Source organism: Clytia hemisphaerica, unplaced genomic scaffold (genome assembly GCF_902728285.1).
Source record: "Clytia hemisphaerica strain Z4C2 unplaced genomic scaffold, Clytia hemisphaerica genome assembly, whole genome shotgun sequence".
Classification (NCBI taxonomy): Eukaryota; Metazoa; Cnidaria; class Hydrozoa; order Leptothecata; family Clytiidae; genus Clytia; species Clytia hemisphaerica.
The window spans coordinates 182132-197850 of record NW_027104287.1 but is presented as its reverse complement, the minus strand read 5'-3'; the positions used below and the strand labels follow the sequence as shown (position 1 = coordinate 197850).

Here is a 15719-nt window from a genome sequence, read left to right as displayed (position 1 = left end):
TTTTCGTGTCAGACCTGCGGTTGCTTAGCATTCTTACCCTTAATATTTTACCATATTTACGCTTACTGGCTTACTGGCTATCGTTTGCCATAATTAGATTAAAAATCTAAAATGCTTTCACTTTATAAGATAGTGAATTTCTTTTAGCAAATTTGAGTCCTCGAAACGTAGCAACCACAATCAAGCAACCTGGTTGCTTATAATAAAAAAATGTGTATAAATAGATAAATGTACACGTTCTAAATTAAACATAAAAAGAATAAATACATAGTTGCTTATAATAAAAAAATATGTATAAAAAGATAAATGTACACGTTCTAAATTAATCATAAAAAGAATAAATACATAGTTGAATGAATCACAAATAACCTACTCTACATTTTCTATATTTCTCACAAAAATAGGGTTAGTATTTTCAGATGGCTGACGAGTGGACGGCAAGCCATTAACACGATACATTAAAGTTTTGTTAGTTGTCTTGGAGTTAATTTTTTCCATTAAAAGTTCAAATTTATCACTTCTCCAACTCAATTTTCTCCTCATAATTATTTTGACATTATTCTCATCTTCATCAGATTCTTCATCTGTCATTACTTCGCCCGTCATTGCCAATACCATCTCCTGCTCTTCTTCATCTAGTGATTCAATGGTTTTGCCTATCTTCTGAAGACGTTTGCTGGTCTGAAATTTCAAAAGGAAACGAAAGTCAATCAAAGTAGGTCTATGAAAAGACAAGTTTATCCAAAAAGCCTGAAAAATGCCATATTTTTTAGTTCAGTTCCTTGGTATTTTATGAACATATTGGTTACCTTAAGGGAACTAATTGTTGCGGGAACTAAATTTTGCAGATTTAGGCCCAAACCGCAAAAATTTGTTCCCGCAAAATTGTTCAAATGTGAAAAACAAAGGTCAAATAATTCACAGCTTGTGAGAAATCCGCAAAATTAAGTTCCCACAAATATTAAATATTGAACTGCGAACAGCAAAAATTAGTTCCCACAAATAGTTCTCTTAAGGTATTTTATTTAAACTTTAAGTTGTCAGCTAATAATAACAATTTCCTTACTTTATGGCGTCTAGATGATCTACGGTTTGCAACAGTCTTTGCTTCCAACTCTTCAGGCGTTAATAGGTCCTTTTCTTTCTCAGTCCTCTTAAGGTGGTTAAAATAACGGTTACAAGCCTCTGAAAAATCAAAATATAGGTCAAATCAAGATTTAGTGTATGGAAAGTGAAAGACAGGGCATTGTCTATTTATTGAGATCTTTTGAAAAGAATACAAATACATATTGCCGTAAAATCATATTGGACTTGGGGCTTAATAATGATATTTCTCAAGCATTGCATCTCTGTAAGTTTTATTTTGGAACTTAAAGGAGTAATTATTTTTCTGGAAAGTTTCTTACTTTTAACTAGCTTTTCATGAAAGTGAGGTGTGAATGGTGTGATTTCATCAACAAAAAAGTTCTGTGATGTGGACATTCTCTTTTGCATCAAACCTGAAAATTTTGAAATAAAAGTAATAATCACTGTACCATACTACCATACTAAATTCTACATTCTAACCCATGTGACTTATAGAATTGAAAAATCAAAAGGAGGTATTTTAAACAGGAAATAGTGTCAGAAATAGTCCAGGACATTAAAAAATATCAATTGTCAATTTACTTGTGTAGATAAACAAACACATAAATTTACTAATAGTTTACCTTAAATTGAAATTCCACACTTCTTTTCCAGTACTGGCTTTACATTTGAATATACTGCGTACCTTATCCTGAAGAGAGTCAATGAATAATAAGAATTGAAAAATCAAGACTTCAAGATGGATTAAAGATAACACAGGTTAAAATCTAGTGCATGTGTTGTAGAAAGTTTTGTACATGAATTAAAATGATAAGTTGATTTCAATAATTGAATAAGTTCACTTATTGTCAGACTTTACTTTTTTAATCCCTCTGAAAAATGCTCCTTTTCTGTCTGATTGACTCTGATGTAGATAGCCTGGTTAAATACAGATAAATAATAATAATACTGGCAAAGGCCTCTCATAAATCTCATACTCACAGCAAGTTCTGGTGCAATAGGTTCAACCACAGGTCCACTTGCCCTTGCTTGCATTGTGCCTTCCAATTCTGTAACTCTGTCCTGCAACAATTGTATAGCCTCCTTTTGTTGTTTGATCAAATTATCTTGCTCTTCGAATTTTTCTTTGTAATTATCATGATGATTCTTGATAGTGCTGTAAAAAAAATTAAAGTTGATCAGTATTATGGTACTATGATTAAAAAATTTGAACAGTATTATGATATATTCACAATAAAAACAATACACATAAAACTGAACCATTGTTAAGGTTGTACAAAGGGTTGCAAGAACAGAAACTTAATTTTTTCAATGTGAATGAACTAAACCATCATATTAATGTAAGATTTTGTACATATTGTGTGATTACAGACCTGTCAACCTCTGAAAGTTATGAACCTTACAACTTTAAATTTTCCTTCAAAAAACCTGGAGATTCAGGTGCAAGTTCTTTGATTCCCGTTATAAAATAATTTCATCTCAGTAATTACAGCATTTCCGCTATTAATGGAAGTTTTCAAATGGTAGATAGGGCAAGTCGTTTGTATTCAAGGAAAAACCGCAAGGCTTTGACTCGATCATTTCATTTTTTGATTTCAAACTACACCATTAAACTAAAATTTCAATTAAAGTTATTCTATACCGTCAATTGGGGTTACTTTCAAAAGCAAGGGGTAACTTTCATCACTTCCAAACAGCACTGTTCTGGTCTGCAATTTGTAAATTTAACTAAAATGTAACAGGTCATGACTTCTGGATTTTGTAAATTGAGGACCAGAGAAAATGTTGTAGTCTGTTGTAGTCAGGTGATGAATGTTACCCCTCACTTATGAAAGTAATCCCAATTGTTGGCACAAACTTCATAGCAAAAAAAATGTTAGACAGACGCAAAGACGAATGGTCAAAGCTTGACCAAAGAACTTACCGCAAAACTTCTGCATACTTTTTTGTTTTCTTAACTTTAGGTGTGCTTTTATTTACTCCATTATTGATGCTGTCAGTTGACATTTGCAAAATTTCTGCAATATCATGATCTTCCACATTGGAGCTAAAATTAAATTGAGAAGACAGTCAAAATTTTCCAATTTGAGCAGCAACCTATGACCTGCTTTTAATCGATTAAAAAAACTTAAGAGGGCAACAATCAATAATATGTTCGGTTTGCGTTACCCGACCGACTCATCTTCAAAACATTCCCTAATGGAACGAGTTGGAAATTTTTTTTGATAGCCAAGTACTTCTTTGAATCATCCATTCGCTACGAGTGTTTGTTTACTGAACCTACATTGAGTCCCATTTGAGATTTATTATGTACCCTTATTGAAATTTTCAAGTCTAAATTCAGCAACGCAGTATAGCGCTGATACCTAAAGGTTAACTTTGGCGCGTGCACATTTCACTGGATTTAGTTTGGCAAATCAAAGATGACAGCAAAAGAATTTGTTGATTGCTGACTTGATATATCAGGTTTTACTAAAACTTAAAAACCCGACGAAATATACAGCCAACTGACTGGATTTGGAGATGTTTTGTGACGCGACAGAACATATTTTTGATGATCGCCTTCCTGAAATTTCAGCGTCGCAGTAGGAATAATACCCAGAGTACGGAAAATAAGATCTACTTTTTCAGGTTAACACCTGTGTGACCACTGACCCACTGGATTTAAGGACATTTTTGAGACGCAAACCGAACACATTATTGAAGGTTGCCTAGAAAATTTCTCAAACAGGACGTCGTTGAATATATAATTCTGCATAATCAACGCTTGAATCAACTCCACTCACGCACATAAACATAACAATTAATGATCAACCAATAATCAGAATTTTGAGCGAGGTTGTGGGTTGACTTGTTAGAAATTGGAAGAAATATTAAGTCTGGATTAATGGATGGAATGTCTCAAATGCAATAAAAGTTGAGTGAAGAGTTTATTACATACATGTGCTGACATATGTACTAAATTCAAACTTACATTTCTTCATTACCATTTGTCAAAGGAACCTCGTCGTTGTCAGAGTTATCAGGGTTATTGTGGACTGGCATGAGAACTTTTGCTCTTTTCTTGGTTGGGGGTGGAGTCGACAGGATCTGGGCAGCAAAAACAGCATCAGGATCTTTCGAGGCAGTTGTTTTCTTCTTCGTAAAATTTCTTCTTCTTTTGAGTTGTTGTGATTTTGAAGTATAAAATTGAGTTTTAGAGATGGACGACATTTTCAGATTCTATGACCGGCCTCGACGGAGTGCAAATTGGAAAGAACATAAACATGAACTCACGCGGTCTTCCGATTTGAGAAAATTCCGTGGTTAGCTTGAAAAATAATGTATGGCTGGTTTTCAAATCATTATAACCTAGTACGTTCGTTCGCTATTTTCCCAGCTCTCCCGATTTCCCGAAATTTCCCGATATTTTCTGGTCGACTGATTCTTATCGGTTTTTGAACCGCGCTTTTCTCACAACACAGTCGCCATCAGTCGCCATTGTTGGAATTCTAATCAGAGATCAGCAGCAACGTATTTAGAAGATTTAAAAAGTAAAGATGAAAGACAAAAGGAAATACTGTAATCATTGCAAATTAACTTTTTCAAGGTCTCACTATTATGCACTTGGACATAATAAAGGTTTGTGCTTGCAGAAAATAGCAAAAAAAGAAACACAAAACAGAGACAACAGACAAACTGTTTACACAAAGCAAAAGTGATGATGGAATGCAGCAATTTGAAACCACATCGATCATCAATGACACTGCTTCTGTTGCAGATGTTCTGGAAAGTTTCACTGAAGAAACAGGTAATCTTTCTTCTCTAACTTTTTTTAGCAGGCCTCTCAATCACAAGAATGATTGAAAGATTGAACTTCTTCACCCGGCCCGGGCCCAGCGGCGTTCACACAGGCAAATAAAAGCGTGGTTTATATTATGGTCTTTCTCACGGCGCGATGATGTTCAATGAGTTTGATTCCAGGCGTAGTTAATCAATATAATCGATAATCTTGAGTAATCGATAAATAATCGATGGATTAGATATCGATTAACCGATAGAATCGTTAGGTAATCGAAACTAAAGATTTTTTCAAAGCTCGATTATTTATCGATCAATTTCAGTACAGTCAAGTATCAATATTTGAGGTATTACGAAAATTGCTACTTTTTGCCGTAATCGCTTTCGTTTTTAACATAAGGTCTTAGCAACGAGTACCCCGGGCATAGTTACGAGGCATTGAGAAAAAATCCTGACATAGAATTTCAAAAAGATTCATGCTATCATATTCTACATTACAAAATACACCTGTTCTATGTTGGGTTTATTTCTCGGTGTTTTGTAGGCTTAATTATCGTCATGCAAAGTAAATAAAACCCCCTGGATTTCTTTAGGTTTTGATAAGCAAAATACTTACATACTATTGTTTACTTTTCAGGTATTCATCCAATCAGAATTCACGCTCAGAAAACTTTCAACCAATCAAAATTCAACCGTGGCGCGGGAAATGATCCAATCAGAATCCCGAAGCTAAAGACTTACAGCCAATCAGAATTTGTTAGCGAGCGGTATTCATCCAATTGGAATCGCGTAACACGAAAGCGAAAGTGAAAGTGAAAGTAAAGGCGGAAATATATTCTTTTTTCGACGTGATTTGCATATATTAGAACAGAAAGAAACGCCAATTTGTCAAAGATTTGTTTAAAACCACCTTATTTTTTGTTGAGTATCGCCTAAATTAATCGAAAAAATATGCTTTTCAACATTAATCTTAAAATCTCTTTTATTGTTAAGTATCCCCAGGGCTCAACGCCGAAAGAAAAATTAGCGGGCGGAACCGCCCTTGTAGTTTAATCCCGGGATTGAAAAAAACTGGAGAAAACCTTTTCCGTACATATAATGTAGCTAAGGAATTTTAAAACACGGCATTTAAAGTGAAACAAGATGGCGGAGAAGTAGTGATTGGAGGTTTTTGTAATTAGACAGCATGACAAAGGTTTGTTATATTTTAGCATAACAAAGACAAACTCAGGAGGTAAGGTAAATTGCGTTTTGACTGCTTTTAACTGTTTTTCTAATAGAGAATATCTTCAAACTTGACTTCACTGAATTTTGTCATCGATTGTTTACCAAGTATAGATCGATTATACTTCGATTAAATTAAGTTAAGATAAGGCCGATGTAAGTTACATGTGAGTTTACCGTCGGCCGCCCGCATCTCTAAAAAGCACCCGCATGAAAATTTCATTATCTTCAAAATTCCTAAAATTTTCATTATTTCTATATTTCTTTACAACTACAACCTCCATCGTTGTTAAAATCGTCTCTACTCAAGGATTCCCTCTACACATGACCTTTTTCCCAGAGTAAACACGGGTAAACAAAGAAAATTTTTTACAGAAAATGAGACCGCCCTCAATCCTACAACTACAGCGGGCGTCATGCCCATCTATCTGCCTAACCGCCCTGGCGGCCATTTTAGTTTTTTGCCAAATCTAGCGCCACTGTAGCAATCGATCTTTATTTTTCGCTCGCAAAACATGCGTAGGGTTGAAGCGAAGCAAAATTTTTTATTTTGAGAGAGAATGGTTAGCAGAAATGGTGGATAAGGTGCTGTTGGGAAAATAATGAATAATGAATAATGAAATCATGCCGCATCTATTTTTGGGTAAGTTCACGACGGTAAACTCACATGTAACTTACATCGGCCTAAGTAAATAATTGATAAGTAATCAATGCACGAACGATAAGTAATCGTCGATTGTTAACAATCAATACATGATTGATAAGTAATCGATAGGTTGTATGTAGTCGATATGTGATCGATAAGTAATCGATAGCTTGGAAATAATCGATCGCTGATCGATACTCAAGATTCTTTGAAGGTCTGATTACCTATCGATTCTATCGGTTAATCTATATCTAATCCATCGATTACTTATCGATTATTTATCAATTACTCAAGATTATCGATTATATCGATTAACTACGCCTGGTTGATTGCAATTAAATTACATTGGATCACTCCGTTAGAGCTTTTTAGCGTGTGGGCGGCAGAGATAGGTATCGTGCGAAAGCGAATAAAATCTAAATCAATTGAACGTAATCTACATTTTTGAATACAATCGAACAATCGAAGGGCAAATCCTGGGTAATATTCAATTGTGATTCAATACCGTTTGACAATTCGATTGCAATTATTCGATTGTGTTCAATACACCTTTCCCGTAATTCATAAAACTAATGCGCGTGCATTATTTTGATGCTCTCCACCGTTTGGTCTCTGGAGGTAAATAAACCCTTTTTTGCCTACGTTCCCTTAGGGAAAGTTGGTTTTTTGAGCTTTTCTTAAGTTCTATCGAACAAAATCCCCTCAAATTTTAGTATGTTCAATCTATTCACCAGACGATCTCAATCGAACGGAATCGACGATCGAACCAGTCGAATCAAATCGAACGCAATCGACTGATTGAAATTTGATTGTCGAACGCAATCGAATCTCAATCGAACGTCAAAGTTCTGGGTAATATTCGATTGGTTCGATTGTTGTTCAACTGGTTCGATTGTTGTTGTTGATGGTCATTGTTGTCGGGAAACATCGCCCAGTTTGGAAGCGTATTGTTGAAAATTATTGTCAAAACAAAGATTGCATTCGATTTGGTTTGACTGGTTTGATCGCCGATTCCGTTCCATTGAGATCGTCTGGTATTCATGATATTATACCACCCTGAAAATATTTTGCCAAAAGAAGATCGCTGTCAAAAGTTTGAGGCTCAAATCCCACTTTCCCTAACCCCTCACATGCAAAAACGCGTTTTTTACCTCCCAAACAATTTTATACACAACGGTGGAGCGCACATTTTCCCGGGCCATTTCTGAGAATTTTGAATTACGGGAAAGGTGTATTGCGTTCAATTGATTTGGCGTTCGATTCGTTTGATTGACACCGTCTGGATGTAACTGTCAGATAGGGTTGGAAAAATTCTCAAAGCTTAACAAGGCCGATGGAGTTTAATGTTATGTTTACTGTGAGCTGGCTGCATGTCTAAAAAACCTGCCACACCAAGTTGTCATTATTCACAATTTTTTCAAAAAGTTTTCATTATTTTTTAATTTTGGCCCAAACAGCGGTTGTAATCGATATTAAATTGATCATCGATTAAAAAACGATAGCTAATCAATACTAATCGATCAAGTCGGTAACTTGCATCAGTGGAGGGAAACTTGCATAGCCATCGAATAACTGACCAATCAAAGCAGCAAAATTTCAAAACAAATGATCTACCCAGCTCTACTCTACCATTTTTGTTTTGATTAAACTTTGTATTTTAATGACCAGCCAGGTCAATCATTTGAGGGCTATGCATGTTAGCCTCCACTGATTGATGCAAGTTACCTGATCCCATGGTAATCAAGGTAAAAATGTGAATTAGTATCAATTAAACATTGATTAATTAATGTCAATGAGTTATTGAATCGATTAATATAGATTACTTTACGGTTTTGATTATTATCGATTACTCATTATTATCAATTGATAGGCTATCAATTATTTGGATTATTAACGATGAACTATCCATCAACATCGATTACCCTTATAGTATCAATAATAATCGATAATATTGATTAAAAATAAATTTTTATTAATCGATCATACCGATTGGATCGATTATCTATCGATTATCAATTTTAATTGATCGATTTTATCGATTACGACCGTCTGGTTTGGCGCTCCATCAAAATTTTGAAACATCAGAACAAAAACACTCCAGCAAATATCCTTCTAAAAACGTACTCATACAAACCCTGCCATCTTTAAAAAGTGCGCTTCTGTGATTTTAATTATTGTGGAGATAATCTTTCTTTTTTGCAACTTATTGAGAATTATCTTAATACAGTAATGAATAATGACAAATCGGCCGTATCATTTTTGGAAAATCCATCTTACTGTAAAACTTAAAAAAAACTATTCCATCAGCCGTAGGTAGGGATAAAAGTGTCAGTGGGTGGAAAAATTCTGAAAAGTACACGTTTTTCTTTTTATAAGTATCAAATTTTTGACATTTTAGTGCGTACATATCATGTGGACGGCTCCTTTGGGCGGAAAAAATAAATAAATCAGTGTCTAAGAATTTATATATTTTTTCTGCCCGGACGTGCCCGGCAAAACTGGGAGTGACATTTGTAAAAACGTGACTCCTTTTCTGCGCCCAGGCCCACATCAAACAATACTGCCCAGACAAAAACCCAGGTGTTATTAATAAATAGATTTGGGCTGCCCGGATGACTCCCAGATAAAACAACCGTGCGTCCTCAGGGGTCCTTGTACTATCAATTGAACTGTTTTTCTAATCAAACTTTTGATAATAACCTTTTCGATAATGCAAGGGTCATATTGAAAATAGCATAATTAGCCAATCCGAAACGACTTGCCTTTTTCTCAATAGTTGCTATTTTGCCTATATTTCAATATGGCCGGGACATTATCCAAATAGGTCTATGAAATCCAATCGAATGATTAGGTTAGGTAATTGAGCTTCTAAATTTTTCTAAAAATTGAGAGTGTTTGAGGAGTTTGATTAGTTCCATAAACTTTAAAAAGAGAGCCCCATAATGTGTGTTGTTGATTGGTTGGTCAGTACTGAAATTATTGGGAGAAATGTCCAGACATTGTCAATCAACTGTCAAATTAATAGACCTTTAACATAATACCACAGCCATCTTGAATAGTACGCAAAATACATAGAATGGTGGTTGTCACGTAAGACCTTGATTAGGGAGGGCACTTGTTGGAATTTCATGTGCAGAAACAAGTGCAAAATCAAAATAGAAGATTCCAATCAGCAAAACTTAACTTTTACAACTCCACACACTTTTTTTTTAAATATTAAGAGAAAATAAAGAAGAAAAAATATCCCATTACCTCCATTCACTAAGACCCCCAAGGACGCCCAGTTTTCACCGGGTGCATCTGGGTGGAAAGATAGATGGATTTTTAAGAACGCCCAAGGCCCGAGAGCATGGTTTAGCAAATCTTCTTCAAAGGAAAATAAAAGATAATTTTGATAATACATGCGGCAGTTATCACTCTCTCGCAAGAGCTATAATCGCCCATCCGTTACTACCCTCCATTCGGAAGAACAATTGACAGATTTAATTTCTTCACCTGCGGACGTTTTTGTTCTATTTTGTTCAATTAAAGGGTTGATGAAAAAAATGGTAATTCAAAAAATTAGTAATTCAAAAAAGTAGTTATCCAAAAAAATTTGTATTTCAGAGTATTTTCATATTGATTTTATTTTTTGACAATGCATTTCACTTTCTTACATAGGCATATCAAGTGAACACGAAATGGATGAGGATTACCCAGCAAGCCCCCATGATACTACTGATGAAAGTGATAGCTCAAGTGAGGTAAAATAATCTTTCAAATGTATGGACTTAGGATGGACAGAAACCGGAATAAATAGGCTTTTTCATATAAGATAAAGCATTATTTAGAAATTGAGAAGTCTTATGAATAAAAGCGTTTGTTTTTGGAGAATTTTTTTTGGAATTAAATACATTCTGAAGATTTAAAGTTCTATACAAGAGAGCACATTCTTTTCTATAAAGTCAAGTCAATTAGAAACAAAACTTAGGGTCGACATAGTGACAAAATAATTTCTTGTTTTTGAAATTTCTCATTTAATGAAACTGAAAATATATTCAAATGTTCTTGGAAGTCATAATTAATACTTATCAAGGCATGCCTAATGAACTCTTGTTGTTTCGCACATCTTTTTCTCTTTCTAAAGCCTATCTTCATGTTTTGTTTTAGGAAGATGAGGAAGTAGAAAGCAACGAACAAACCAAAGAAATGTCACCATTAAAGAAATGTTTATCCGTCGTTCTTCGCATCGTATTCCTTTTTCAAGTCCATACTTTTACATCAAATGCATCGATCATTCTACTGCTTGGTGCTTTGCGATCAATTGTTCTTTTCATTGTCTCAATATTTGGAGTTAAAATACTTCAAAGTTTTGTGGATGCCTTCCCAACAACACTTTATTCCGCCTACAAAATTGCTGGCATATCAATTGATGACTTTGACAAATGGGTTGTGTGCCCAAAGTGCAATACCCTCTATAAATTTGAAGATTGTGTTTTAACAAGGGATAGAATTAAGTTATCCAAAAACTGTTCTTCTTTAATGCCATTCAAAAAGAATCAACTTTGTAACACCAGACTTTTGAATTCAAAGTATAGTTCAACTGGGAAAAAAATCCTATATCCTAGGAAAGAATACTGTTCAAGAAGAATCAATGTAACCATTGAAAAATTTCTTGAACGGAAAGGCTTTGAAAATCTATTGCTTCAACAAAGAAACACTTCTGACTCTGATGAAGAATTGACGGACATCTACGATGGCAAAATTTGGAAAACGTTCAAGGGAAAAGATGGCGAGTATTTTTTCTCTGACCGCAGAAATCTTGGTTTAATGATGAATATTGACTGGTTTCAACCATTCGACAATTCAGAATACAGTCTTGGTATTATTTATATGGTAATCTTGAATCTTCCAAGAGAGGAACGGTTCAAATATGATAATCTTATTGTATGTGGTATTATACCAGGCCCAAAAGAACCATCTCTTAATGTAAATACTTTTTTGGGTCCCATTGTTGATGACTTGCACGCTGGCTGGAATGGTGTTTTGATAAAGGATAGCAGTTTATTTGGTAAAAGCTTATACAAATATGCTTTGATCAGCTTGTCAAGTGATATTCCTGCTACCAGAAAATGTTGTGGTTTCCTTGGATACTTTGCTAATTTAGGTAAGAACTCTTGTCATAGAGCATATGACATTATCCATAATGAAGCTGTTATAAGAGTTTGATAGGGCCTAGCATAGCAAGATAACGATTTAAGATTAAGATCAAGATTGAACTATGCATTGTACACATTTTCCATTGAAGGGGCCTAAGAGATTTTGAACTGATGTGATCATAAGGCTGCCAAGTTATATTTTACCCTAAAAAGTGCTAAATTTTCATGATTCAGCAAAATCATGACCAATTGCTTAAATTTCAATGTGTCAGATGGTCCAAAGTACAGGTTCTTACAAATACCCAAAAATAGGGGTCTTAGAGGGTGGTGGACTGGGAAATTACCTTATTCTTATAAAAAACTTGGACGAGAAAGACACTAAAATGCTTTTTATTATTATTATTATTTTCAGGCTGTAGTAAGTGTTTCAAGAGGTTTCCCAGAGGAAGGTTTCCAAACAATAAACCTGACTATTCAGGTTTTCGTTTCAACAAGTGGATTTCACGAAATGGTGCCATCCATAAAGTCTCCGCACAGATCGTTGAACGGGCCAAAAATAAAACCGCAAAATCTAAATTGGAGAAGAAATATAGTGCGAGATATTCAAAATTGTTTGACCTGCCTTACTTTGATCCCATAACAATGCATGTAATCGACCCCATGCACAATCTTTTATTGGGTAAGTTGAATTGCGCTTCACCTTTTCCTACATCCTATTATTCATAGTTATTTTTGGAGGTATTGAGGTATACATATTTTAATGTTCATGAATGACTGAGTTTCATTGTTCATTGTAGATGAGTAAATGGGGCGATTTTAACCCTTTTGATTTTAAGTTTTGGTACTATCCAACATTTGTCAAGCTTCAATTTAACCTTTGTCTACTTCTCGACATTCCTTAAAGGTGTTGCTTCGAAATTATTCAAGCCTTAGTCTTTTTCTTAACAACAAACAGCCTAATGTAAACCACCAGCTAAATAATGTTACAAAAACCAACATCTTCGCTAATTTTTTTTTTCACTTTCTTGTTTCTTTTAGGAACTGGAAAGCTCTTTATCAAAATCTGGTTGAAAACTGGTACGCTCACCGAGGATCAATTGAAGAAAATCGACAACCTTCAACAACACATTCAGGTACCAGAGGGTCAAACCAAACTACCTAGGCAGATTTCTAAATACTATAAGCGGTTGAAGGCAGAAGAATGTAAAGCATTTGTTCTAGTTTATGCACTTTATTGCTGCAAACGGTTGCTGGGTAGAAAAAAATACCAAAACGTGTACAAATACGTTAGGGCTTGTAAACTGCTATGCAAAAAGTCTGTTACTCTTGACGAAGTGAAACAAGCCCATAATCTTCTTATTCTGTTCCTGAAAGATTTTGTCAACCTGTATGGTGCAGAACATTGTACCCCTAACATGCACCTTCATCTACACTTGAAGGAATGTATTGAAAACTTTGGTCCAGTTTATAGCTTCTGGTGCTTTTCGTTCGAACGTTTCAATGGCACTCTGGGAAGCTATCACACGAATAACTATAATATCGTGAGTACCTATATGAAGAAAGTTGTGTTTCACCAAACCGTTAAGTCCCTGGACCACAGTATGTATTTACCTTTCTTCAAGACATCTAAAACGAAAAATGTTCCTGCCGATAAATTGCTGAAAGACAGATTCACTTTTTCAGACGAAGACCATTTATTACTATCTTCAATGTTTGAAGGTTCAAAGGTTTCGAAGTTTGCTAAATGTTTCAAGGTTTTGCATTTCAATGGGTGTAAATATTCCTCGGTAGAATTTCGTGGAGGAAATTCCCCTGATCATTTCGTAATCGCCCCAGTCGTAAATGATTTGAATGGAGCAGAAGAATTTCGACCCGCAGAAATTGTAAATCTTTTCCAGGTTGATATCTTAAATCAAGACGGTAGTACAACTGTCGATTATATCGCTGAATGCCGTTGGTTCGCTCGTCATCCCTACCGAGAGGAATTCGGTTATGGTAGTCCCGTTGAAAATTTGGAACACAACGTATGAACACTGGGATTTTAACACTTTTATACACTTGTCAAGTGTCCGATCCAAGTTTATTGCTGTACAGAAGAAAAAGTGTAGATTTTTCAAACGCCATCCTATATACAAGAAAAGGAAAGGCACAGAATCTGATCTTGTTAACTTTGTTCTGCCGGTGTGATTTTTTATATTCTTTCATTGGCGATTATTTTTTACATTACATTTTTTTTTTTATAAGCTTGCACTTTAAGCATTCTTATAGGAAAAATTAAGCATTGGCAATTTGAGCATACGAAAAATGTTTTTTTCCTGATTTTGGCTTTTTTTGGTTGGAATTTACGGATTTTCAGTATTTCCCTGAATTTATGCTTAGGATTTAAGCATCCCCTCAAGCATTTTTCAGCTTATTAAGCTTTCGACCTAAGCATCTCTGAGCCTGTTTTCGGATTTTTGTATGCTTATAAAAAAAAAACATGTATTACTTTGCATCTTATTTTAATTATAGGATTTAAGGGTTTCATCTTCAGCTTCGTTTCTATGGTACCATCTCGATTAAGAACTTGTGAATGTAATTTTATTTTCTAAATCTTTTCAAAGTTGTCGACATTTTGCTTGTTTATTTTTCTCATGCTTCTCAAGTTGTTTTTCAATTGACCCTCTTTAATTTTAACTTCTTACACTACCGCCCTTAGACAAAACTTTCAACAAATTTGCCTAAAATTCAAAAATGGGTAAATAACAACATTGAAAGTTTTGTCTAACGACGGTACGAACCTCGTACGAGATGGTTTTTTTATTAACTTACGATATGTTTGTTGCTTGTGTCGATTGACATTTTATATTTGAGTTTTAAAGGAAACTAAAATTTATAATAAAGCTTCTTTTATACAGGTTTGTCCTGACTATTTTTCTTTCATTTTTTGTAAGATAAGCATAACTTGGGTGGGGACTTGACAAAAAAATCTATTGTTATAGAACGATGAAAATTTATGCCACCCCCAGTGTCTTCTCAAAATACTTCTATAAAGATTTATGTCTATCTATCGTCTCGCAATCTATCATGGTATCAATTACTTCAGATTTAATTTTTCTTTTAGAAATAACTAAAATGTGTATAACAACAGAAATTATTGGTGAAATTCTTTCACTGTTCCCTCCAGTCGAAGGCAAATCTGCGAAAAGCCATCTTAGGAGGCTAAAAGGAAGATTGGGAAGATCTTTGAAGGTATGTTAATTAAAATGTTGGTCAACATGTGCTGTATTTTAATTTTTTCACCATTATAAAAAGTTAACGCAGACAAACTCGAATGTAATTTTCATAACGCTAAAACCCCTGAACCTGTTTTATTTTTATAGAACCAGATTGAAGATCTGATAAAGACAACGAGTGGCGATGAAATCAAAGAATGCCTTATCCACAGTATAAGCAAGAGGTTTGACTTGATAACCGAACAAAAAGAAGCCGTTACAAATGACTCTATTGCAATGACGGAGCTGGTGAGTAGCAACTTTGGTCCCAAAGTTCTCAGTCATAAATAGAATGAATGATATGTTGAAATTTTCAAGTTCTGTAATCATTGCAAAATTTGATTGAAGTTTAATAACACTCCTGTCTCAGTACGTCTGTGGAATCCAATAAACTCTCTTAAACTTAATTTTAGAAGATTTTCCACTAATATCGCGTAACTAATGAGCGTCCCTCCGCTACAATTATTTTTCGACAAATATCTAAGCAAGACATTCTTATTCCAACCCCTATTCTTCCCGCCTATTAATTGTTAAGACTTTTCGATCCACCCCGCCTATTCCAAACTCTTTTTGCTTCTTTTTGCCTGGATC

General features: G+C 34.7%; 1 protein-coding gene across 1 annotated transcript; it reads right to left on the bottom strand.

Annotated features, from left to right (window-relative positions):
- Positions 1 to 1453: 1453 nt before the first annotated feature.
- Positions 1454 to 4299, bottom strand: LOC136817049 (uncharacterized). The gene is made up of 5 exons (XM_067073393.1): positions 4061 to 4299; positions 3011 to 3133; positions 2068 to 2242; positions 1710 to 1777; positions 1454 to 1499 (listed from the first exon to the last, which is right to left on the bottom strand). The coding sequence occupies exons 1-5, from the start codon at positions 4297 to 4299 to the stop codon at positions 1454 to 1456; spliced, it is 651 nt and encodes a 216-aa protein (XP_066929494.1).
- Positions 4300 to 15719: the final 11420 nt, after the last annotated feature.